General features: G+C 40.1%; 1 protein-coding gene and 1 pseudogene across 2 annotated transcripts in view; one reads left to right on the top strand and one right to left on the bottom strand.

Moving 5' to 3' along the window:
• Positions 1 to 20229, top strand: LOC306866574 (sodium-coupled monocarboxylate transporter 2-like; annotated as a pseudogene). The gene is made up of 13 exons: positions 1 to 414; positions 2317 to 2369; positions 6599 to 6753; positions 6924 to 7064; positions 11641 to 11770; positions 11954 to 12042; positions 12931 to 13058; positions 16713 to 16768; positions 16855 to 16941; positions 17998 to 18167; positions 18468 to 18571; positions 19887 to 19996; positions 20069 to 20229. The product of its transcript is annotated as a sodium-coupled monocarboxylate transporter 2-like (transcript).
• A 5688-nt stretch (positions 20230 to 25917) lies between these two features.
• Positions 25918 to 27420, bottom strand: part of LOC306867119 (anoctamin-3-like) — a gene marked incomplete at its 5' end in the record, with an annotated part of 70536 nt that continues 69033 nt past the window's right edge. The window contains one exon of the mRNA XM_079412650.1: positions 25918 to 27248. Within this exon, the coding sequence (XP_079268776.1) occupies positions 27066 to 27248 (183 nt within the window). The 3' untranslated portion in view covers positions 25918 to 27065. The remainder of the gene's footprint in view (positions 27249 to 27420) is intronic.

The raw sequence follows: 27420 nt of genomic DNA, 5'->3' as shown, positions 1-27420 counted from the left end.
ATGGAGGACAAAAGTCACACAGTGGGGACCTTCCAGGTTGGGGACTATGTGGTGTCCGCCTTTCTGTTTGTGGTCTCCTCTGGTATCTGGGTTTTCTTCGCCATCAAAGAGAGGAAGAAAACTTGGTTTAAAGAGTTTCTGGTTGGGGGCCGTCAGATGTCCTGCGGGCCGGTGGCCCTTTCTCTCACTGCCATCTTCACATCGGGGCCCCATCAGATGTGTACAGATACGGGGCTTCGTATGTCATCTTTGGTGTCGCCTACACGTTCGTGGTGTTTTTAACCGCTGAGCTCTTCCTGCCTGTCTTCTACAGATCAGGCATCACCAGTACATACGAGGTACGGATACGTATATTTCAGATTTCAAGTTTCGCTAAATTATTGTATTATCATCATATCAAAATCATCAATATTGGTAAAGGCTACAAGGGATATGTATGGCGCTAATGGGCATGCACGCATCAATACAGCGTAATTTTTGTCACACTGCACAATAATAATTACTATTTTTTCATTATTGTAAGGGGTAGGTTTAGGGCTGGAGTAGGTTTAGACGTTAACAAAACACAAATGTTTCCGGTCGAAGCTGTATCCCTTCTAGCCACAGCCATCAATATATTTACTCCAGTGGACAGAAATGAAGTTTTGAGGTAGGATGAATTTGGCCAGATGTTGCTGGGCTTTTTTGAGGTCAAGACTCTAGTAATAAATCCCATAGGCCATGTCAGCTGTATTTATGTACAAAAAAATGTACACAAATAAGTGAATTGTATCATATGATTAATTTAAATACATGTTTAAATACACATAATTTAAATAAATGTAAGTGCATAATAGTTGAAGACACAATATAAATTGGGTCCTAATAATCTTTTGTTGTGTTTTAAAGAAGTACAATTATTTTGATGTTGACTAACATACTAAAGCAATTGATTAACGTATTGAAGCACTAATGTACTTGATTATAATTTAACTCTTTATTTGATATTATATTAAAAGTTAAACTTTAAATTGCAACATGTCAGTTGAATGTATGACACAAGTTTCAATAAATATGAAATTATTTCAGTATTTTTCAAGTACAGTGTGTTTTAGGCATTAGAAGTAATTCTGAAATTACACATAAAGATTAAGTTCTACTTAAGTGAGCCAAAAAGCACTCTAAAGTTCAGATAACTGCATTTAATATAAATGTAATCTCTTATACTAAATATTTTAATTTAATTGCAATTGACATAGAATTAATCGCCTGAAAACATTTCATAAGTGCACTCCAAAATATATTCTTTTAAAGTGTATTATTTCTGTATAAGTATGCTAAAGTGTGCTTCTTTTGGAGTCAGGAGCAGTATCTTATAACCCTGTATGCTGCCCATCTAGACAGTATTTTAGGGCATCAGAAGTATGTGAAAAAAAAAGATTTATGATGCCCTTTACACACTGGGAGATCACTCACATGTTCTACATGAATAACACCTGTCATGTGAACCACACAAGAGACTAATGTTCACAGCCGATGAAGGAATCAAATAGAGTGAAATGCCACATTTTATGATTAAATTACATTTCAATCATGACAACTCTCGGAAGATTTTAGCATTGTAATTGTTATGACAATGTTAATGTATTTGGTGTTAGCGGAAAAGATCTGCTACGCTACTGCTGCTGTTGGTAATTGCTGTTGTTGTAGATTATTGCTGCTGCTACAAGCATGTACGGGAACTTGCTACTGCCAATGCATTTGGCGTTACGGTGACGTGTGTATTTAAGACATACTGCTGCTGCACAAATAGCATATATAATAACCCGTAGCAGATCTATACAGGTGGAGCTGGGGAAGGTGCAGGGTTTCAGAGGAACTCTGAAGCGTGATGCAAATGCTCAAGTGAATGCTAACCAGCCATTTATGTAAAGTAGCAAGCTCAATTGCTGCGAATGCAACATGAACCAATCAGCTTGTGCAAAGACGCTTAACGCTGTGAATATCATCAGTTACGTTAATACCCATCAGCCTGCGCCATCTAGAGTTTCATGACTGAACAATACATTTATTCATGCAGCATATGTTTACAAAAACTGACCTACTGTCTCTTTTGAGTTTGTTCCCATGATTCAGGTTTCACTTGTTATTTCATATAAAAGTGCTTACTGTACAATTTCATTTTGACCATTTATTTAATAAACTTTAAAAACTGGATTTTGTTTAATTAGTTTAATTAGACTGTCTTTATTGTTACTGAGATGTAGATAAAAGTCAGATCTAAATATAAGAGTCGTTCACACACATAAACACAGATCTGTATTTTTTCGTCATCAGTGACAGGATTTGATCTTTGGGGATCCATTGTCTGCACTTTTTACTGTACATAGGTAAGTGATGCTGAATTCAGATCTGAACTGGTTTCAAACTAATTGTGAGTGTAATTATGATTATGATAAAAAATGATTATTATTTTGGTTATGATTGATTGTAATTCTGTTTTCTGTTAGGACACTTCTATTTAATCCTAAAATACATCGATAACACATTATTGAATTCTTATGTTGTTTAAAAATGCAAATGCTACATTTAATCAATATTCTTATTAACACATCTTGTTTCGTCGTGAAAAAAAAGTTACTAGCTTTAATGTTTACTATCTAGCTTGGAAGGATCTTCTGGGTGATTACAGAGCATTAATTGAGTCTTTTAATTAAATTAGCATTAATTGAGTAATTGAGTCAAGATCTTCTTATTTTTCTCAGACTATTGAAAACAACCAAGGAAACCCGAGACACTTGTTTCAAACTATAAATCGCCTGCTTCAAGTTGATGCTGTTTCTACCATGCCTGCTTCTCAGCAGTTATGTAATTCATTTCTTCAATTTTTCAATTCAAAAGTTGATAATGTCACAGAATAGCCCGTCTTCACCTTCACTGATCACTCGCACCTCGCAAGAGGGTCCCGTCCAGCCCACCTGAGTTCCCGCTGGTCCCGTCCAGCCCACCTGAGTTCCCGCTGGTCCCGCCCAGCACCGCGCTGCAAGAGCGCCCTCAGGTGTCCGCGCTACAAGAGAGCCCTCAGAATCCAGAATCCAGTTCTCAAGCCACGGCCAGGAGTGCCGATCCCGAAGCCCGAGAGTCCAGTTCTCAAACCACGGTCAGGAGTGCCGATCCCGAATCCCGAGAGTCCAGTTCTCAAGTCACGGCCAGGAGTGCCGATCCTGAACCCCGAGAATCCAGTTCTCTGACCACGGCCAGGAGAGCCGATCCCGAACCCCGAGAATCCAATTCTCAAGCCACGGCCAGAAGTGCCGATCCCGAATCCCGAGAATCCAGTTCTCTGACCACGGCCAGGAGTGCTGTTCCCGACCCTCACGCGTCCGTGCTGCAAGAGCGCCCTCAAGTGCCCGCTCCTCCAGAGCGCCCTCAAGTGCCCGCTCCTCCAGTGCGCCCCCTAGAGCCCGCTCCTTCTGAGCGCCCCACAGAGCCCGCTCCTCCAGTGAGACCCCTTGTGGGGAACATTCCCAGAGAAATTTTATAACCTGTAATCCTGGTAGCCATAGTGGCCTTGCTAGGGACATTGGTCAGGGCCACTATGGCTCAATCCTCATGGCCTCATGATTCCCTTTGGGCTCCCCTAAAAAGAATACGGCCAAGGCCGTCCAAGCTCCCTAATCTGCCATGGTGTCTCAAGGGTCCTGCTCCGCCATGGCCTCCCAAGTCTCCTGATCCACCATGGCCTCCCAAGGCTCCTGATCCACCACGGCCTCCTGAGTCTCCGGATCCGCCATAGTCTCCCGAGTCTCCAGTCCTGCCCTGGCCTCCTAAGGCTCCTGATCCACCCTGGAGGCTTCCCTGTACTGTCCTGGTTCTGCTCCAGCCTCCCCGGTATTATTGTTACGTTGCGGGACGCGCCGTCCGGGAGGGGGAGGTAATGTCACAGAATAGCCCGTCTTCACCTTCACTGATCACTTCCACCTGCACATCATTAATAATCATGCTCACCTGATCCTCGTCACCATCATCATTCTGAACTGGATAAAAGCACTCACCTCAGTCAACGCATTTGTCCGATCTTGACGTTACAGCACTGCAAAGTCTGTTGGGATTGCTACCTGGACCGTCTCCGCTCATCTAGAAGCTGAATATAGCTACCAGTTAATACTTAACCTGTTATTACTTACCTTCTGTCTTGTCATCCTCTTCTCCCGTTCCTGGTGTCCTGTGTGTACGCTCGTTCGTCTCTGCCACTCTGATGCTGCCGCTCTACTGGATCTGTCAAGATAGAGAGACGAACTGTTACTGTGACATTCACCTCACGTTAATCTCACGGATTGATACTCACCAAGTCTGAAGACTCTTCACTGCTCCTGTGTGCTGCTCACTTCATTAATAAACACTGTGTGATTTAACTTACCTTCTGTGTCCGACCAGTTCCGTTACAGATAATGTTCGTAAACAAATTTTTGTTTCACCTGTTTCTACTACCACCTGAGTTCACTGGTGTTTCTCTTATTAATTTCTCACAACTCGATACTGAGATTCTTAAACGGGAGGTTTCCAGCATGAAATCTACCACTTCCTTGCTTGACCCTATTCCCACTAGCTTATTTAAATCTTGCTTTGATGCTTTGTGTCCTACTGTTCTCAGTATTATAAATGATTCCTTACAGACTGAGGTTGTTCCAGCAGCATTAAAGATTGCTGCTGTAACACCTGTACCTAAAAAAGAAAACATTGCACTGGACGATTTCAACAATTTTCGTCCTATTTCAAATCTCCCATTTTTGGCAAAATTACTTGAGCGTATTGTTGCCTCTCATTTGTGTAATCATCTCAGTTAATAATCTTTTTGAACCCTTTCAGTCGGGTTTTCGTAAATTTCACAGTACTGAGACTGCCTTGGTCAAGGTCACCAATGATTTGTTGATGGCCTCTGACTCTGGTGCAACATCTGTTCTTATTCTTCTTGATCTAAGGGCCGTGTTTGATGCTGTGGATCACAGTCTATTACTTACTCGTCTTGAAAGAATGTTTGGTGTGTCTGGGACTGCCTTGAAGTGGTTGCGGTCTTATTTTAGTGACCGTTCCCAGTTTGTTTCTATGGGTGGTTATAGGTCCGAGATGAGCTCTGTCTCAACTGGTGTCCCTCAGGGGTCGGTTTTAGGCCCCTTACTTTTTAACATTTATTTGTCACCGTTAGGCCACCTTTTGAGATCGCTCGGCCTTCATTATCATTTGTATGCTGACGATACGCAGATTTATATACATTCAAATCCTCATGAGCGCCTTGACGTTGCTTATTTGTCTGACTGCATTACTGAGATTAAAACATGGATGGATAATAATTTCTTGAAGTCTTAAAACTGAAGTTATGCTTATAGGTTCTTGTCATCAAATATCTAAAGCCGGCCATCTGTCCTTGACTCTGGATGGCTCTGTTTTGGAAGTCCAGAGTCGAGTGAGGAACCTTGGAGTTATTTTTGATGCTAATCTGTCGTTTGATTCTTTTATCCAGAGCACTGTTAAAACCTCTTTTTTCCATCTCAGAAATATCGCAAGATTGCGCCCTATGTTAAATTTCACAGACGCGGAAATGCTGGTCAATTCCTTTGTTGTCTCACGGTTAGACTATTGTAACGCTCTTTTAGCCAGAGCTTCTAAATCTACACTTAATAAGATGCAATATGTAAAAAATTCAGCCACCAGGATTTTAACTGGGACTAGGATTGGCAGTCACATTACTCCAGTATTAGAATCTTTGCACTGGCTCCCGGTCAGGTTTAGAGTGGATTTTACAATTCTGATGCTTGCTTTTAAAGCGTTGCATGGCCTGGCACCTCATTACCTCACAGAATTGTTGCATCCATACACTCCTAGTCGTAGATTGCGCTGCTCTCTGTCAAACTTGTTGGTTGTTCCTCAAACACGTCTAAGATCTATGGGTGACAAGGCTTTCTCTTTCTATGCCGCTGTCCTTTGGAATTCTCTACCTCTAGAACTTAGGGGAGTTCAGAATTATGATGGATTTAAAGTTCAGCTTAAGACATATTTTTTTAAACTTGCATTTGTTTATTGATTTTGTTTTTTTGTATTTGATTACATTGTGTTCAGCGCTTTGAGAAGCTGCTTTTAAAGGCGCTTTATAAAATAAAGTTTATTATTATTATTATTATTATTACTATTTTTTTTTTGTGGCTTGGTTGTGGTCAATACAATAGATTAAGGACAACTTTGTATCCACAAGTGACTATATTGTCTATATATAATTATATAAATAAAAAATAGGAAAAGTAATAATTCCAATATCCTGTTTATATGAAAAAAGCAAAAACATAAAACCTCTTTATTTATGCATTCCTGGAGTGTCAGGTGAATCAACTACTTTTAAGACAAATTTGGGAAACAATTAGTAATTTTGATATTGTTCCATCTGGAAAGTTATTATGTGTTCCATGAGAAAACACAAAGTGTGTGAACAAACTGTTGAAATATTACTGTATATGTAATTTTGAGCTAAATGTTTAATGTTTTGTGAATGGACCGTTCTGATGGCCTCGGTGGCTGGTGATCAGACAGAAACAGTGCCAGTGTGTGTGTGTGTGTGTGTGATTAGGGTGGGCTGAAGGCTGTGGTCTGGACAGATGCCTTCCAGATGGTGGTGATTGTGGTGGGGTTTCTCATGGTGCTGATCCAGGGTACGAGTCATGCGGGAGGGATCGAGTCTGTCTGGAGCACAGCTCACACTGGAGACAGAATGGACGTCTTTGAGTATGTGTGTGCAGACATACACTTAATCTACTCACGACATACGTAACAAAAATCAAAGAAAGCCTATTTTATTAGAATAAATATTGATTTATACACCAGCTTCAGTGAAGAAATGTGAACACTGACACTCTCCGATACATCATGATACTTTTGTGCACCATTGTTTCCAGCTTTGACATTAATCCACTGAGGCGACACACGTTCTGGACGCTCACTGTAGGCGGCACCTTCACTTGGTTGGGCATCTATGGAGTAAACCAGTCAACCATCCAGAGATGCATCTCTTGCAAAACAGAAGGTCATGCACGCTGGTGAGCACTCAGTACATTTAATGATCCCTGTTAACGCATTTTGGTCAGATTGGAAAAAAAAACCAAACAAAACAAACTAATTAAACTAATTAAATTATTACTAATGCATGAGTTTATACAAATGCAATTATCTGGCGGTTTTGCATACCAGTGTTACATCATAAAAAGTGGTGTAAAGGACAGTGAGCAGTTGTAATTCCTTATAAAATGGAGGATTTTACTTTTGTATTTTTACTACTTCCATGGAAATATTTTCTTCTTTTTTTTTACTCCTTAAAATATTATTTATTTTTTCAAAGTACAAAAGTTTTACGGTAACACTTTATTTTAAGGGGTCATGCAAAATTAACTTTTCAAGTTGTTTGAACATAAATATATGTGTTGGAAGTGTACACATCCATCCTATAATGATAAAAATCCACCCAGTGTTTTTTTTAATCTCTGTTTTAAAATCCCCTTTCTTAAATCAGGCTGTTCTGAGAGCCCTGTCAGAATGACGTAGTTCTGTACAGACCCCCCCCCACGAGAGTTGATTGACAAGACCGTCTTAATTTAGACCCGCCCTGAGTGAGCTGAGGGCTGTCCGACCTCAGTGCAGGGGAAGACAAGAATGTCTTCGATTAAGTGATTGAAGTGTTTTGTTGTTGGATGTAATAATGAATATAGCAGTCATCGGTTACTCCCGACATCTGAGCCGCTGAAGGCAGAGGATTAACGTTACTTTCATTTAGAAGTGAATGCGCTGATATGTTCACTCGAATCATTCGTGATCCAGCTTTATCTAAAGAAGAAGTGAGTATGGGTTTTTATGAATCTTTGCACATCACCTTTCCTAATAATGTGTTAGTTAGCCAGTTTCGTGGCTGAAGTTTAGTAGCCATAGATATACACCTAGATTATCGACTCTTTCTATGGGCCACGATACGCAAGCCATCTGCCATTTTTGGAATGGTCTGCGAATCTTTGCGTGCATTGACTGTGTGCGTCTACAACAGAAAGTTATACGCTTGTATATCTTTGAATATTCATTGATTATTATTGTGAATGCGAGATGGCTGAGGCGTCAACGTATCTGGAGCGGTCGAATAGTGATCTACACATATCTATGGTCTGCTCGTCACTCCACAGAAGAGAGGAGCGGAGTCAGCAGAGCTCACTGGCATTTAAAGGAACATGTACTAGATCAGCGTGCTGAAAACAGAGCTGATTTTGACAGGGTAAAGAAGGTGTTTTTTACTTTACCATTGAGAATTTTTAACCATAGTATGTTACAGACCATTCATTAAAAATCATATCAACTTGTGTAAAATGGGCATCCGATGACCCCTTTAAGACCTCTATTTATAATCAATTATAAAGGGTTATTAAAGGGGTCATCGGATGCCCCCTTTGAAGTTGATTTTATTCTTAAGGTTTTTAATGTAACATACTATGGTTAAAATCTCTGTCTTCAGCACGCTAATCTAGTCCATGTCCCTTTAAATGCCAGTGAGCTCTGCTGACTCCGCCCCTCTCTTCCATGGAGTGACGAGCAGACCATAGATATGTGTAGATCCCTATTCGACCGCTCTAGATACATTGACACCTCAGCCATCTCGCATTCACCATAATAATCAATGAATATTCAAAGATATACAAGCGTATAACTTGCTGTTGTAGACACACACAGTCAATGCGCGCAAAGATTCGCAGACTGTTACAAAAATGACAGATGGCTTACGTTACCCATAGAAACAGTCAATAATGAGGCATCTAGGTATATACAGGTCCTTTTCAAAAAATTTGCATATTGTGATAAAGTTCATTATTTTCTGTAATGTACTGATAAACATTAGACTTTCATATATTTTAGATTCATTACAACACAACTGAAGTAGTTCAAGCCTTTTATTGTTTTAATATTGATGATTTTGGCATACAGCTCATGAAAACCCAAAATTCCTCTCAAAAAATTAGCATATTTCATCCGACCAATAAAAGAAAAGTGTTTTTAATACAAAAAAAGTCAACCTTCAAATAATTATGTTCAGTTATGCACTCAATACTTGGTCGGGAATCCTTTTGCAGAAATGACTGCTTCAGTGCGGCGTGGCATGGAGGCAATCAGCCTGTGGCACTGCTGAGGTGTTATGGAGGCCCAGGATGCTTCGATAGCGGCCTTAAGCTCATCCAGAGTGTTGGGTCTTGCGTCTCTCAACTTTCTCTTCACAATATCCCACAGATTCTCTATGGGGTTCAGGTCAGGAGAGTTGGCAGGCCAATTGAGCACAGTAATACCATGGTCAGTAAACCATTTACCAGTGGTTTTGGCACTGTGAGCAGGTGCCAGGTCGTGCTGAAAAATGAAATCTTCATCTCCATCTTTTCAGCAGATGGAAGCATGAAGTGCTCCAAAATCTCCTGATAGCTAGCTGCATTGACCCTGCCCTTGATAAAACACAGTGGACCAACACCAGCAGCTGACATGGCACCCCAGACCATCACTGACTGTGGGTACTTGACACTGGACTTCAGGCATTTTGGCATTTTCCTCTCCCCAGTCTTCCCCCAGACTCTGGCACCTTGATTTCCGAATGACATGCAAAATTAGCTTTCATCCGAAAAAAGTACTTTGGACCACTGAGCAACAGTCCAGTGCTGCTTCTCTGTAGCCCAGGTCAGGCGCTTCTGCCGCTGTTTCTGGTTCAAAAGTGGCTTGACCTGGGGAATGCGGCACCTGTAGCCCATTTCCTGCACACGCCTGTACACGGTGGCTCTGGATGTTTCTACTCCAGACTCAGTCCACTGCTTCCGCAGGTCCCCCAAGGTCTGGAATCGGTCCTTCTCCACAATCTTCCTCAGGGTCCGGTCACCTCTTCTCGTTGTGCTGCGTTTTCTGCCACACTTTTTCCTTCCCACAGACTTCCCACTGAGGTGCCTTGATACAGCACTCTGGGAACAGCCTATTCGTTCAGAAATTTCTTTCTGTGTCTTACCCTCTTGCTTGAGGGTGTCAATGATGGCCTTCTGGACAGCAGTCAGGACCGCAGTCTTACCCATGATTGCGGTTTTGAGTAATGAACCAGGCTGGGAGTTTTTAAAAGCCTCAGGAATCTTTTGCAGGTGTTTAGAGTTAATTAGTTGATTCAGATGATTAGGTTAATAGCTCGTTTAGAGAACCTTTTCATAATATGCTAATTTTTTGAGATAGGAATTTTGGGTTTTCATGAGCTGTATGCCAAAATCATCAATATTAAAACAATAAAAGGCTTGAACTACTTCAGTTGTGTTGTAATGAATCTAAAATATATGAAAGTCTAATGTTTATCAGTACATTACAGAAAATAATGAACTTTATCACAATATGCTAATTTTTTGAAAAAGACCTGTATATCTATGGAGCATACTAAACTTCAGTCACGAAACTGGCTAACTATCACATTATTAGGAAAGGCAATTTGCATAGATTCATAAAATCCCTTTTACTCACTTCTTCTGAAGATAAAGCTGGATCACGAATTATTCGGGTGAACATAGACGCATTTATGTAGATCGGGGATCGGCGCATTCACTTCAAAGCAAAAGTAACGTTAATCCTCTGCGTCCTCAGCGGCTCAGATGTCAGGAGTAAATGACGACTGATATATTCATTATTACATCCAACAACAAAACATTTAAATCGCTTAATCGGAGACATCTTGTCTTCCCCTGCACTGGAGGCAGACAGCTCTCAGCTCACTCAGGGCGGGTCTAAAGTAAGACCGTCTTGTCAATCAACTCTCGTGGGAGCGGTCTGTACAGAACTACGTCATTCTGACAGGGCTCTCAGAACAGCCTGATTTGAGAAAGGGATTTTAAAATAGGGATTTTAAAATTTTATCATTATAGGATGATAAACATGTAAACAACATGTAAAGTGAATTTTGCATCCGATGACCCCTTTAAAGTCCCCCTGTAGTCAGAAATGTTACCCCTTAAAACTCATCTTTGATAATCAAAATTACATATTTAAATGTTTTTTTCTTGTGAAAATTATTTTCTCATACCTTAAAATAGCTTGAATGTAACTCGCGGATCTACGCAGATCTATGAACATGCAAATTAGCCGCGCCTCCACTCATTCACACCAGCCAGGGCCTCCTGATCCACGGATAAAACTATGTTTTTAGTAGCGGACAACTACAGTGGATACTGTAACAGTCATTAAAGCCTTGAACACGCAGCCAAGTTTGTGATTCTTAATAGTGCAACAATAAACTGATAAGTGTTATAATATATTAATTAACTGTGGCTACAATTATTCATGAGATTGTACAGTGCATTATAGGGTGTATTGCAAGGCATTATTAATGAATTAAAGCTATTTTTATAATGCATTATACATAAAGGCTTTAAATAAAGTGTTACCAGTTTTATTTTTAAACTCCAGTAAAATGGCAGTCAACAGGTTTCAGGATACTGGTTTCTGGCCTGTCATCTTCTATAGCATCTGACCTAGTCAGGACATTGAGAAGGTTCTAAAATATTTGTATAAAACAAAACAAACAAACAACAAAAATAAAACGTTGCTTCACAGAGTTTCTTTCTTGTGTCTCAGGGCTCTGTATCTGAATCTGCTGGGTCTGTGGATCATTCTGTTCTGTGCTGTGGTATCTGGTCTGATCATGTACTCTTTCTACTCCCGCTGTGACCCCTAGTCGGCTGGATTGGTCTCTGCTCCAGATCAGGTGATGATCTCCATACATCTATAATCTCATATGATATTGTAATCGGAATCTAACATTGAAACATCCTCATGTCTCTGTCAGCGGTTCAGAGTAATTTGTTAGCAGTATTATTAGTGGTGCTCGCTAAGGTAACTATTACTGTTGCTCACACACCTATCATTAGCATATACATTTTTATCTCAGCTCATGCCATATTTTGTGATGGAAATTCTTGGTGCGTTTCCAGGACTGCCAGGCTTATTTGTCACGTGTGCTTTCAGTGGAACGCTGAGGTAAAGTTCATTTTGTCCCTCAGTGATTTTCAATTTATACATCAAAGTTCACAATAATATATGTGATAATAGAAACTAAATGTTGTAACAGAGTTTAATTTAAATCTAAAATTAATTTACTTAAATTTACGTAGACCCTGAATGCAGTGTTTAATTATGAAGACATTTTTTAGAATTTAGATTTACTGTAGCTATATACCACTGGTAATTGGGACTCATGTTATTTTAATTATTTATTACCTAAATTGGTGTTCCTGGTCATTATCATTATGCTATATTATCACCAAATCTTGGAATCTTTCAATTTGTCAGTTTCAACTTGTTTTCAGGTTTTGTATTTCTTTTTCGAAGTGATTGATCGTATGCCTCACTGAGTTGATCTTATGCACCGTTTTGAGTGACCAATCCATTCCAAAAAGAAACACAAAACGTGTGCTAATTGATGACAAAAACAAGTTGGCAAAAAGATTGAATCCAATATATGGTAATGGTATAGCATAAGACATCTTTTGTAAGCCAGACATTTTTGACTAGGAACACCACAAGTGCAACAACGTGAGGGAAACAAAATCAAATTTTTTAGGAAGTTGTTATACCCTGTGTGAGCAAAATCACTAAGATTTAGTCCAATTTGATAACTTTAACTAGCATTTTTGGGGGAAAGAATTACTGGAACACAACATGACTGTTAAACAGATTTCAGAAGACAGTCAAAGGTTGTATTATTTATTTCTGGAATTCAAAGAAATGTTCAGTATAGTTAGACAGTAAATAATGACAGAACTTTCATTTTTTAACTTTCCTTTAAGTGTTTTTTTCACGTATATTTATCTGAGCAAAACATATGACCTATAAAAGGAGACATTGTGTTCTGTTTCTGTTTTTCAGCACAGTTGCTGCCAGTATCAATGCTTTGGCCACGGTGACATATGAGGACTTTGTGAACCAGTGTTTTAGAGATCTGTCCAACCAAGCGGCCAACTGGATCAGCAAAGCTCTGTGTAAATACATCCAGTGTGTTCAAGACATTAAAAGAGGATACGCTCATAATCAGAATACTGATTCTCTCATATGGCGTGAGAGCAGATTTAATCACTAAAAGAGATTTGTCTTGGCGGATCAGTACATTATTATGAGTCACAGCGAGATTCTGCTCATTCTGCCTCTCTATATGGGCAGAAATGAAATCGCATCAGATCATTGGGTCTCCTGATTTTTCTAGGAAGGGTCTGATTCTTTTAACAGGCAGAAGTAGGTCAAACAAAAGGCGGAGTGAAGCAAAACAAAACCAAAAGCGGAGTAAACTGTATAAAGTTGGTGTAGAAAATGTAGAAGTTAAACACTTAGCATTTTGCCCAGCAAAGAATGATAACACCAATTCACCTTAAATGGATGACATTTACAGTTTTGATTGATCTTGGAGGCCAGACTTTAGCATACGTTTAAAAGAGTGCTTATTATGAAAATAATAAAAGATCGTACTTCAGTGCAAACTAAATTTAATGTTTTCAGACATTTAATCAGATGTTAACAGTAATTAAATGCAATTATATTATTAAATATATTTTAATTGCAATTAGTTGAATACATTTTTTTTTAACTTCCATAAGTATGACTTCAGAAAATCTTTATATGTAGTTTCATAATTCTATCGTCTTTACAAAACGTCTCTACAAAACAAGCCAATGAGACTTGGCTTGCGTGTTTCGCCACGCAGCAAACGCACATCAGTTTTTTTGCTGAGGAGCCTAGACTGTGTGCCCCGGCTGTACAGCGGTGGAACAGCAACTGTGGCAACAGGAAGTTAAGTCTCCGTTCAGTCAGTCAAGTTCGACGTAACGTCAAGTGACTGATGTTAACGGGATCCCTATGAAAACGCCACCATTGCTGACCCCCTCCAGTGCCCAGCAGAAGCCGGCAAGTCCCCCCACACCAGTTGGGACGGAAGATAGGATAGGGCTTAGACAGAGATGACAGCCACTGCTATTCCGTACAGTGGGTATGGATAACACTGGGAAAGCATACTCCAAGTAGGGGAACGCTACGGAAGCCACATCCTGCGTAAAGGAGGTACCATGTGGAGATTACACATATGGACTGGCCAAGGGCAGTACTACATATGGAAGTCTCTGGGGTAGACTCAACCAGCCTGGGGTGAGATCAATACACAGCAGAGATGGCAGAAGGTCTCTGCCAGGGAAAGACACGGACTCACCCGAAGGGGAATCACTACACATGGGCACCTAGCCCAGCAGAAGGGCTGACCTTGGGCAAACATACGAGTGCTGGACCTGGCGTCTGGCGCTCTGCCACGCCTGACTGCCGAGGGTGCGGGAGGAACTTCAACAGGGTTCACCAAGGGGAACTGAACTGAGAAGCAATGAAGCGCACGTTTCCGGTCCGTAGAGGGTAATGGCGCTGCAAGTGTGATTGACACCGAGCAGGTCCGGTGTTACTGGCCATCTGAGGCAAGTACACGGGCTCTACACGGAGATTATATAATCTCGCAAAAGTATTAGGTGTCACCCAGCCGGCAGCTCTACAAATGTCTGCTATCGAGGCGCCCCACGTCAATGCCCAAGAGGAAGCAACGCCTCTTGTAGAGTGTGCTCTTACACCGAGGGGGCACGGTAAGCACCGGGCCTGGTAGGCCATCACTACAGCCTCCACTATCCAGTGGGCAAGTCACTGTTTGGACACAGCCTTTTCCTTCTGCTGTCCTCCGAAGCAGACGAGGAGCTGGTTTGAGGTCCTGAAGCTCTGTGTGCGGTCCACGTAAACGCGCAAGGCGTGGACGGGACAGAGCAGAGCAATGGCTGGGTCTGCCTCCTCCCGGGGCAGCGCTTGCAAGTTCACCACCTGATCCCTAAAGGGCGTGGTGGGAACTTTGGGCACATATCCAGGCCGGGGTCTCAGGACAACGTTAAGAGTTACCCGGTCCGAATTCTAAGCACAAATTGTCGACCAAAAATGCTTGCAGGTCCCCTACTCACTTGACCAAGGCCAATGAAGTGAGGAGCACTGTCTTCAATGACAGAAATGTAAGCTCTACTGACTACAGAGGCTCGAAGGACTCCTCCTTCAAGGCCGTTAGCACCGAGGGGAGATCCCAAGAGGGTACCAGGTGAGGGCGTGGAAGATTTAACCTCCTCGCCCCTCTGAGAAACCTGATGACCAAGTCGTGCTTCCCTACAGACTTATCCGCTCCAGGTTGCCCGTCTCAGGGGTGTGCCGAAATGCCTCCGTCTGCTTCTGTGCGGCAGAGAACTGTGGGGCAAAGCCCACCACCGCTTCGCCGAATAGGCCGGCATGGGAGATCGGGGAGTCCAAGAAGCGATGCTTGTCAGCCTCCCTCATATCAGCCAAGGTCAGCCACAGGTGGTGCTCCTGGACCACTAACATGGACATCATTGCACTTAGGGCAGTTCCAGCATCACACCTGGGTCAGCACCACTCTCCTGCAACTGCTTTAACACCATGGCCTGGTGGACTTGCAGGAGGGCCATGGCGTGCAGGGCGGAAGTGGCCTGTCCAGCAGCACTGTAAGCCTTGGCCGTTAGAGCGGACGAGAATTTACAGGCCCTGGACGGAAGGCGTGGATTACCCCTCCATGCGGAGGTGCTTTGCGGGCAGAGCTGCATGGCAATAGTGATCTCGACTTGGGGGATCTCCACATACCCTTGGGCAGCCCCACCGTCAAGGGTGGTAAGGATGGAGGAGGCGCCAGGACTGTTTCGGGCAGAAAAAGGTGCCCTCCAAGACCTAATCACCTCCTCATGTAACTCCGGGAAGAATGGAACTGGAGGCGGATGCCGGCAATCGGTCTGCTAGTGGCAAAGAATGAGTTTGCATTTTCATTCAGACCAACGTGAAAAAAGCAACTAGTGGGCAGGCAATATGATGTTAACATGAAGCGCTTGGGATTCATTTTAAAAACGACTCGTTTCAATGATTCAGTCAACTCTTTCTTTTGAGATACAATAACTTTGTCTCTTGAGCTGTGTTACACATGCAATTTTCAAAAATCCATAATGGGGCACTTTAACTTTCACGTTGCTTTACATGTGCTTTTGTATGGTTGTCAAATGTATTTAAGTGTTTATAGTATAGAAATATAGTCATGAAAATGTACTCTATGTACACTTAAGTGGACTTTTATTTCATCAATATTGTCTGCAAATACATTTTTTTTAAATTGTACTTTGAAAATTTGAAGTATACTACAAATGTACATTCAATTAAATACATGTAAAATAAAAAAATAAATAATAAATCACAATGGGAGCTATATAAATATATATATATTATATATATATATATATATATATATATATATATATATATAGCTCCAAATCAAGAAATCAAGAGCTAATATAATACAAAATAAATAAATAAATAATAATAAAAAAAAAAACTCTGCATCAGTATGCCACTTATTATGGTCTTTAGATATTGCTTGAATTGTTTGAAAATTGGCTAATTGCTCCTTTAATTAACTAATTTTGGATATCGTTTATATCCACTGCACAAATGTTGTGTGATGTCCCTAAACTTAGGGCTACAGGTTTGTAAAGAATCCCTAACCCTAAATATAAAGAATTGCAATAGTGATGCTTGACTTGGAGAGAACTAAATATTACTAACACTGCTGACTGTGTGCTGATGCTCAGGTGTGGCCTGCACTACTATGGCTGTGGCTGCATCATATATGGGAGGAATTGTGCAGGTATCATGTGATTCTCATATGGGCTCAGATTATCTGTTCCTGCATAATTTCCTGTCACTGAGCGTCTTTCTCCTCTTGTGCCTCAGGCGGCCCTCAGTATCCACGGCATGTGCAGCGGCCCAATGCTGGGCCTGTTTTCTCTGGGAATCCTATTTCCTGTCACTAATCTAAAGGTTGATCTAACTTTCATACCAGAGTTGTCATGAATAACAAATTGTTGGACTGAACAATGGAATGTTTGGAATGTTTATTTTAATTTTTTTTTTTTTACAATTTTGTAGATTTTTTTTACCATATTTAATGTTTAATAAAGACTCATAATTTGACATTTTAAATATTATAGGTAATTATTAAATTAGTATTTTATAATACATTTTATATTAAAGCAATGAGTAACGCATATTAATTTACACAAAAAATATTTTGTAAAAATAAATACAATTAAAAAATTAACTTCTAAGCTGTTCACACACACAAAAATGTTTTTTGTTTGTTTTAAATATCTATCTATCTATCTATCTATCTATCTATCTATCTATCTATCTATCTATCTATCTATCTATCTATCTATCTATCTATCTATCTATCTATCTGATAGTCCACTTTAGACATTCTACTAACAGGAAGTAACTTTGTAACTACGTCAATTAGCAGTCATTAGAGTATTAGTAGACGGTCTGCTCAATATCTTCTAACACTTTATTTTGATGGGTCCATTGGAAACTTTGCAAGTATATGTCAACTTATTCTACTAACCCTAAACCTACCCTAAAGGTCTACTCTGAGAGTTAGTAGACCTGTAGTTGCACATTAATGAGAATTAGTTGACATGTTACAAAGTTCCTTATAGTTAGTAGAATGTCTAAAGTGGACTATCGAAATAAAGTGTAACCTAATTTTCTATACAGTATATGTAAATCAACATTTAACAAGTTTAGATTTTTTTTAAGACAAAAAGCTTTTACTTTCTAGCGCTTTTTTCATTTGTAAGTATTTTTTTTCTAATTACCTGAAGAATCCCCTTTAGAAAACATAAAAATAAAATAAAAATATAAGGGTATAAATAATGTCACTATTAGGAATACCAATATAAAATTTTGCTTGTGGACTATAATGTGTATAATATTCAAGATTAGACAAAAAAGTAAAAACATTAATACATTTTTAATTTGTTCATCCCCGATGTTAATATAGTTCACATCCTCTGTGATTTGTGGTTTTCTCTTAAGGGGGCAGTTGGGGGTCTTTTGTTCTGGGTTGGTGTGGGGGCTTTCATTTATCCAGCACCAAGCAATAACACACGTCCACTCGAACTGAACACTGCAGGATGTACCTTCAACCTCACTGCTGATGGATCCAACCAGACATCAGTCACCGCGAACGCTCTCACCTCTGACAGGTGCAATGTGCTTCTAGCATTCTCCTGGAGAATGCTAGAAGCACATTGTGTTTGTCAAACCATTTCATGGGGTACAAGAGTGCACTCAGTTATCCTAGAAAAAAGAATGGAAATTCTATAAAAGTTATCACAGATGAGTAAAAGTTTCCATTTTCTGACAGTCAGCACCCTTTCTTTTTTGCATAATATAATATACAAATCAACAGACAGTCCTATCTTTTGTTTTGTTTTTTGCAGGAAAAATGCAGTCATGCTGTAGTAATACTCCTTCATTACAAGGTGTCACTGTCTTGTGTTCAGGTATTGGCTGTCTGATTCATGGTACTCCATGTCCTATCTGTACTATAGTGCAGTGGGCTTTATTGGCACTGTAGCAGCAGGTCTACTCATCACACTGCTGACGGGTGAGAGCAACATTTCATTAGCTCACACTGACAGCAACAAAACACTTTGAGTTATAGACTGTCTAAGAATGAAAAGAACTGCTGGTCTCATTGAAAGGACAAAGAAGCTGATGAGAACTGTAATATCAAACAAAGTTATTCTAAAGGGGTCATACATTTATTCATACACATTATGTTAGTCAAGGTTTCTTGCACCAAAAACAGTTGCAAGTTCCGTCATCATTACTAACATAGGTCAACGATTCAGTGTTTCCCAAAACCATGGTTCCACTAAACATTCACAAAACGGCATGGCAAAAAAGTTGTGTGGTTGGAATTACAGCTTTTGACTTGTGGTTAGAAGCATAGTTTCTTCTTGGTATAACATAGATCATGTTCCCTATCAGTCAGTCACATTCGACGTTAAGTCAGCAGTGACTGACGTACTGGGATCCCTCCTTCAGGGAACGAGGGTTACACACGTAACCAAGATTCTCTTGAGCAAAATAAGCAAGCTAACATGCAGTATTTAGGCTAATAACGTTTGGGCAGAGTCTTGAAGTATTTTCAAGTGGAAGTGGGAGAATTCAAAGTTCTGTGTAGCAAACGTTTGGAGCACAGCAAACTTAATATAACCTTGCTTACTATTTAAGACACATACTGTACTATGTGAATAATGATACAGCTATATTAAGTCGCTCAACACTTTGGACAATCCTCTTAACGAATTCACCCTGACATCAGAAACATTAAAGAGTTACTACCTTTCGGTGCGTTGATCGTGGTAATATCCTTGATGTCTATGGAGGGTCAGAGAGCTCTCAAATTCTGAAGATGAACAAAGGTCTTACAGGTTTGGAACAACATGAGGGAGAGGAATTAATAACAGAATTTTAAAGTCGTGGCCTAATGGTTAGAGAGTCGGACTCGTAATCCAAAGGTTGTGGGTTCGAGTCTCCGGCCGGCAGGAATTGTAGGTGGGGGGAGTGAATGTCCAGCGCTCTCTCCACCCTCAATACCACGACTGAGGTGCCCTTGAGCAAGGCACCGAACCCCAAACTGCTCCCCGGGCGCTGCAGCATAAAATGGCTGCCCACTGCTCCGGGTGTGTGTTCACGGTGTGTGTGTGTTCACTGCTGTGTGTGTGCACGCGTGATGGGTTAAATGCAGAGCACGAATTCACTGAATGTCACTTCACTTCACTTAATTTTTGGGTCAACTAACCCTATAAGCTCTCTGGAGGAACTGGCTTTTGATTCAATAATTGGTCTTGTTGAACTGAGGGAGAATTCAATGTTGAGAAAGTATTGTAAAACTGTCATTCTGGTGTCTACAGGGCCAATGGATCCCAAAAAGGTAAAGCCAGGACGAACTCGATCAATGAAGGATGTCATCTGCTTCTGCTCAGAGAAATTCAGGCACACAGACTTTAGTGAAGACAAAGAGGTGAAGAGCATCATTTAGACTGTGGATTTGAGTAATTTGAATGCAAACTCAACCTTTCTCTGCCTCTCTTAGGATTTGGGAGACTTTGGCATGGCATGGGAGAAACAGCCAGACATGGAAGGTGTTATAAAATAGAGATGGTCAAGAGCGATAATGATAACCTGTGGAAAAATGGTTACACTTATGCCGCTTTTGACCTTAATGAAACTAGTCAAGTTCAAGCAAAGCTTTAACTTTTTGATGTCCAAACCTGTAAAAGCTTTGTTCGTCTTTGGAACACAATTTAAGATATTTTAGATGAAAACCGGGAGGCTTGTGACTGTCCCATTGACTGCCAAATAATTAACACTATCAAGGCCCAGAAAAGTGTGAAAAGCATCATCAGGATAGTTCATCTGCCATCAGTGGTTCAATCTGAATTTTATGAAGCGACCAGAATACTTTTTGTACGCAAAGAAAATAAAAACAGTGTTTTTTCAACAATTTCAATTTTCATTTTGGGGTGGAGTAACCCTTTAAAGACCATGATTAGCTGGTTCAGGTGTGTTTAATTAGGGCTGGAGCTAAACTCTGCTGGATTGTGTCCCTCCAGGAGCAGTATTGGACACCCCTGTCTTAACTCTATCAGTAAACCCAATTTTAAAATCGGTGGTACTCATTCCAGTTCCTGGATCTATCCTCCAGCAAAGTTTTTCTCGAATCCTAATCAACTGCACCTGAACCAACTACTTAGGATCTTCAGGAACACTTGATAATTGAAAACAGGTGTGCTGGGGAAGATTTGCTGAACTCTGAAGGAACATACATCTCCAGGAACAGGAATAAGAAGCTCTGCCTAAAACAACTCGAATTTCCCTCTTCTGACCAAGGGATCTCCGACGCTGCTGCTGGAGACCCACTGTCCTGCAGATTTCAGCTCCAGCCCCAATTAAGCACACCTGAACCAGCTAATCAAGGTGTTCATGATCACTTGATAATTACAAGCAGGTGTGTTGGATCAGGGTTGGAACTGAAGTCTGCAGGACAGTAGCTCTTAACCCTGCCCCTGACATCCTATCCTGAATCTAACCCAACAATAATCTGTAAGATTCAGTTTAACACTTAACTCCAATATCTATGTCTAATCTTGACTCTTAAAGGGTTACTTCACCCAAAAATGTAAATGCTGTCATTAAATAATTCAGTCCATAGTTTATTCAGAAAGTTTTAATAAAATTGTTATTTTTGTTTTCTTTGTGCACAAAAAGTATTCTCGTAGCTTCATAAAATTAAGGTTGAACCACTGATGTCACACAGACTATTTTACTGATGTCCTTACTACCTTTCTGGGCCGTGAACATGGTAGTTGTGTTGCAGTCTATATCAAAAATATCTTCATTTGTGTTCCGAAGATGAACGTTCTTACAGGTTTGGAACGACATGAGAGTGAGTAATTAATGACAGAAATTTTATTTTTGGGTGAAATTTATCTTCAGCTTTAAACGTTATTTCAAACTTTAATTCCCAATCTTTGCACCTGGCAATTCTCATCTTGCAACCCTCCCACACCTACTGCCAGTGGCCATAATCTAACCATAATATCAGAGAGAAATGATGAGCATGTTGCTCAAGCCCAGTGGTGTCCAGTCTGGCTCCTGGAAGGCCACTATCCTGCAGAGTTTAGCTCAAATTCTAATTAAATACACCAGGATTTCAGGATTAATCACAACTTCCAGGCAGGAGTGTTTTGGTAGGTTGGAGCTAAACTCTGCAGGCCCTCCAGAAACAGGACTGGACACTCCTGCTCCAGACCCAACCCCATCCCTGACTCTCTAAAATCTAAATAGTAAATGGGAATTTTGTTCTAGAACAGAGGTGACGAACGTCGGTCCTGGAGAGCCGCAGGCCTGCAGAGTTTTGCTTCAACCCTAAACACACCTGAACAAGCTAATCAAGGTCTGAAGGGTTACTAGGAAGCTACAGGCAGGTGAGTTTTTATTACTGTTGGAGCTGAACTCTGCAGGGCTGCGGCTCTCCAGGACCGGAGTTCGCCACCCCTGTTCTAGAACATGGGTCTCCAAATTTGATCCTGGCGGGCTGGTGTCCTACAGAGTTTAGCTCCAACCTGCCAAAACACACCTGCCTGTAAGTTTCTATCATGCCTAGTGAGACCTTGATTAGCTCGTTCAGGTGTGTTTAATTAGGGTTGGAGCTCCAGGACACCAGCCCTCCAGGACCGAATTTGGGGACCCCTGTCCTAGAACTATCATGATACTGGATCCAGGTACAGAATCCATGAATTGCACTTACAAGAGTGCTGTGGGATCTTCAGGACTTTATTCTCAGGTTTGGTTTCAGTATATTGCATAAATCCAAAAGGGAGTAATTCAGCCATATGCCAAACAAATGTTGTTTGTACCAACTAACATGTTGGAAATATGATATAAACACTTTAATGAATCTGAACATGTAGGTCAGAACAGCTTTACAAACTATTTGTACAAAAATTCATTCTGATTATGACTCATAATGAGGCCCATTGGCTCCACACACACCCACTAGTATCATTGTTATTTGCATACCATGCATATGTATTATGTAAACTGCAAAAACACAGAACTCTGAAATGGAATTTTAAATTCAAACCTAAGCAGGGACAGCAAAATAGCATCCAAAAACTCGAACTTTAACCATCCAACTTTAATAATACTAGCAATTACGTTGTATTGACTAATAACTGATGTTGCAGGAATCAAGTCATTATTCAAATAAAATGCAGTGAGTCTGCGTAAGATGTGTTAAGCACTGACTATAATGGTATAATACATGCTGTTGCTCATTATAAACATCTTTATTGTTTCATGTGCTCATGACAGGCATTTTCAATGAAGACATTTTATCCACAACCAAGTGTATCTGATAAAACCTGAATAACATTTGTTGTCCAATAGCCTATAAATTAATGTCAATGAGATCACCACAAGGCCATTAACAATTAATCATTCATGACGAAGAACCACTACAACATGTACTGATCTCAGGTCAGTCTTCTCCGTTTTAAGCAGATATAGGCCATGCACACTTCACAGTAAAAAGGGCACAAATACACAAAGGTTTGTCAAGAGCCCTAGATGGGCTGGGCTCCTCAACGAGGTCATGCATAGATTACAGTACACCAAGATAATGGTGTGTCATAGTAGAGACTACTTCCTGTTTCAGATAAGCCTCACATTTCCATTCTTCTGATGAAATTCTGTTCCTGCTTAACATCCATAACACATAAATCATCAAAGCACACTTTAGTTTCTAATACAGTGATTCTCAACAGTTTTTTTATTCAGGACCCAAATGGCGACCCAACACGGTAACAAAACTGTGTGCATTTTTTTATTTGCGTTTGTCATGTTTTTCCATGTTGCCAATAAACTTACCAGAACAGACTGGAGACCAATTTTGAGTGGCGACTGACAATTTGAGAACCACTGTTCTAATAAACTACACAGTACTATTTTTAACGTTTTTATTTTGAACGTGAATCCTAAATAGAGGTAACAGGGGAAAAAAATTACACTCCTAATGTGCTTACATGAAATTAACTAATTAAACTTTTATTCAATATAGTATCTATAAAGCGAGAACACGATCTAAGTTTTTGAGTGTATATCTGTACCCATAATGGTTCTTACCCATGCAAATGGAAAGTGCAAAAATATATACTTAAAAAAGCAACACTTGATTCAAGCTAAGAAAATATGATACAAATATTTAATCTGCAAACATTCAAAGGGCTGGAGGAGGACAGATGCATTGACTTTGTTCGAAATGGATTACTAATGTATTTCTTGAATACTAATTGCAGTACATACTGTACTGTGCCTACTATTTTTAAGTATGTTCTACTTAGTTATCTCTAATAAACACGCTTATATTGCACATTTTTTCAGTCTGATCAGACAATGACTTGAGAAAATCATGCTTGATATTACTTTCAGTGGATATGTCACACTGAAATGTAAGGTCAAGTTGAACACACTGCATTGTGGGACAGTATCTCAAACACTGTTCTGTAATGCAGATTATAACACATGTAGTAAGCCTTAAAAGGGTTAGTTTACCCCAAAAATTAAAATTCTGTCATTAATTACTTACCCTCATGTCCATCCAAACCTGTAAGACCTCTGTTCATCCTTGGAACACAAATTAAGATATTTTTGATGCATCCCGAGAGCTCTCTGACCCTCCCATAGACAGCAATGTAATTAACACGATCAAAGTCCAGAAACATAGCAAGGAGACTGGGAAAATAATCCATGTGACATCAGGGGTTCAACCGTAATTTTGCGAAGCTATAAGAATACGCGGATGAGAAAAATTGTTGAATAAAGTCATTCTTTTTTTTTCTTTGCACACAAAAAGTATTCTCGTAGCATCGTAAAATTACGCTTGAACCCCTGATGCCACATGGACTATTGTACCGATGTCCTTGCTCCGTTTCTGGACCTTGATCCTGTTAATTACATTGCTGTTTATGAGAGGATCAGAAAGCTCTTGGGATGCATCAAAAATATCTTAAAATGTGTTTTCCGAAGATGAACGGAGGTCTTACGGGTTTGGAACAACACAAGGGTGAGTAATTCATGACAGAATTTTCTTTTTTGGGTGAACTACCCCTTTAATATTCTATGCACACAAAATTCACATTCTTTGCATGCTATACATAATACATACTGAAAAAAAAATTGTATTAGCAGTTGGGTAGTATGCTATTTCGAACATAGTCATTGCCTTTTAAAAAACTGTGTAAGAATGAAATGCATGCTGGGAGCACTCACTTCATCAGCTTTACAAAATTCTCGCTCTCTCTCTCACAGACATGCAAACACACAGTTATGAACGCACATATTTTAGCATACACACATACACGCCCCCCCCAAAAAAGAAATCTACAGAAAATACAACATTTTACATTTATACAAAAAAAAAAAAAGCGAAATGTAAAATAACAACATTTAACAGCATTTGAACTGATAATGGTGGATAGACTTAATATTCTCTGATGTTTGATATTTTACAGTTGTTGACTATGTTTGGAGTGGAACCCTAGCTTACTGCTTACTGCATACTGCACAGTTTATGTATTCTGCATATTATATTTAATATGTCAAACAGCATCCATTATCCAACAATAAATGCTTCAAACAGTAGCATGCTACGTTATTGCTACATACTTTATTGATTCGGGAGTAAATGAAAATAAAAATGGTAAATCCACATTTTCATAATCAATTTTTGATGTTCCAATCAAATCAAGACTGGAAATAGAGTGCTACAGGGATGACATATTCTTGTAGGCCAAAGCTTGGAAAGGAGTATTTTAGCACTTCCAGTTCTATTATTCTGAACAAAAGTATTTCATCACTGCATCACTTTGTTGTACTGTAGGTTAAGTCAAAAGCATACTGCATTCCACACAGCTCACTCAGGTTGTATGCTTTTTTTTTTCGCAAACGTAATAATTAATTCAGGTGTTTTACACATACAGAAAATTCACAGCATACATACGATATATTGCAGAGATGCTAGTATGTTGCTCCAAAGATAGCCACTGTCTTGCGCATAGGCCGATGGGAACGTAAGAACACAAAACTAATGACAGCCGAGCAACAAACGCAGCTACACTCACACATCAATTCAGCTCACACGCTACAAAACCAGGCATATGAACAAAGGACATAGTCTTATAAAATAATGAAAAACAAAGAAACAACATGCAATTAAAAGCAAAAAAAACATGCATGTTACTTATATCACCATTTTGCCAATATTGGCTATTTGTTTTATTTATTTTGCCTTGACAAAATGACTTATTGTACTGAAAGACATATCTGCATATCTTTTCAAGGCGATGCAGTACATAAAAAACTGTTCATTTGCATAAACAAACTGATTTTTATTTGGTAACCTTTACCAGAAACCACTTTTGTAACAAGAATCACAATGTGAGATGCTGGCAAGCGAAGAGAGAGGGCGTAACAGTAAATATGTTCATAAGTAAACGTCGTCACGTTGCCTGGTCACCAGGTAGAGAACTGCTTCACAGCGGGATGATAGCTGCCACGCACAGAGACGCAGACAAGTAGGCAAGCAGAAAACAGGAACTCCGAAAGCCCTTCGTCTGCATAGTAAACAGTCCAACCGCACAAGTGCTCCATTCAGAACTACGACAAAACACAGATGAAAGAGCAGCGCCTCTGCAGGCCATGCTGGGAAGGATGCGTGTTCAATGAATGATATTTACCACCTACACACTGGATTTTACGGTGTGTCAGAAAACACTGTAATCCATTTATCTCAATGTTGAAGATGCTTCACATGGACAAAGTGGTGATTTGCAGAAGTGAAACTCCTTCATGTACTGCAGCTTACTGTGGCACAGGCGTTTGTTGACTATTAAGAAGGCAGGCGGATACAGATGTGCCTTCGGAAATCCAATTTATTTAATTCCCGCTTGATTTCATACTAATCCCATTCATTCCATACCCTTTAGACACATTTCTATCGCCCAATCATGACTGTCTTTAGTGCAGTGGTTCTCAAACTTCTTAATCCCAATCCGTAATTTTGCCATTTCACTGTCATAGCTACTTTAAGATAATGAGCCAAATGTGTATTACGTAGCCAATCATTAAAGTTTTAGAACTACTCAGCAGGATGAAAATGTAGGATAATCGGAGGTCTCAGGTAGGGATCATGTGATTGAGAAGAACCTCTTTGGTGCAGAGTACAGCTGCCAACTCCTGGCTCTAAAGGGCCACCCGGAGATCAGGTTTTGACCTCAAACACTGAATCCGCTCCCTGGTTTGTCACAGCAATGAAAATTGGGCAGCACATGCATGGAGTTAATAAAGCTAGCTGTCCAAGGTAGCAGAACGGTTGTACATGAATATCAGTGTTCACATATGTGCTGCAGGTGTTATGCACATATGTTGCAAGGATGCTTGTTTGCCGCTCTCAAGTCTGTATGTGCTTTTGTGGTTAGTGTATGTGGTTCTCCAGTGGGCATTTTATGAGTATTTATGGACAGGCATGGCTAAGGCCACTCATGGTGATAACGTTTGCCCTTCTTTTTCCGCTCTTTCTGTAGGTGCTCCAATTCCGCCTCATACACCATCTCCTGCATCAGGTATTTCTCCCTGCGCATGCGATCACACAGGTCTTTGGGCATGTCTGGAATCATGTGGGCTATGAAGGTTTTAATGCCAAACACCAGGTGCTATGGAGAATATAACAGACATTGGAAAAATCACAAACATGAAATAATCTTAGGTTGTATTGCAGTACTGAGAAGTAGCTTAATTAGCCTTGTGTGAAAGAAGACCAGTGCCATCATGGTCCCATGACAATGAGCACTTCAGAATCTCAGTAGTAATAGGTGATTTAGGTAT

Source organism: Barbus barbus (assembly GCF_936440315.1).
Source record: "Barbus barbus genome assembly, chromosome: 48".
In the NCBI taxonomy this organism is placed as follows: Eukaryota; Metazoa; Chordata; class Actinopteri; order Cypriniformes; family Cyprinidae; genus Barbus; species Barbus barbus.
This window is presented reverse-complemented; position numbering and strand designations above follow the sequence as displayed.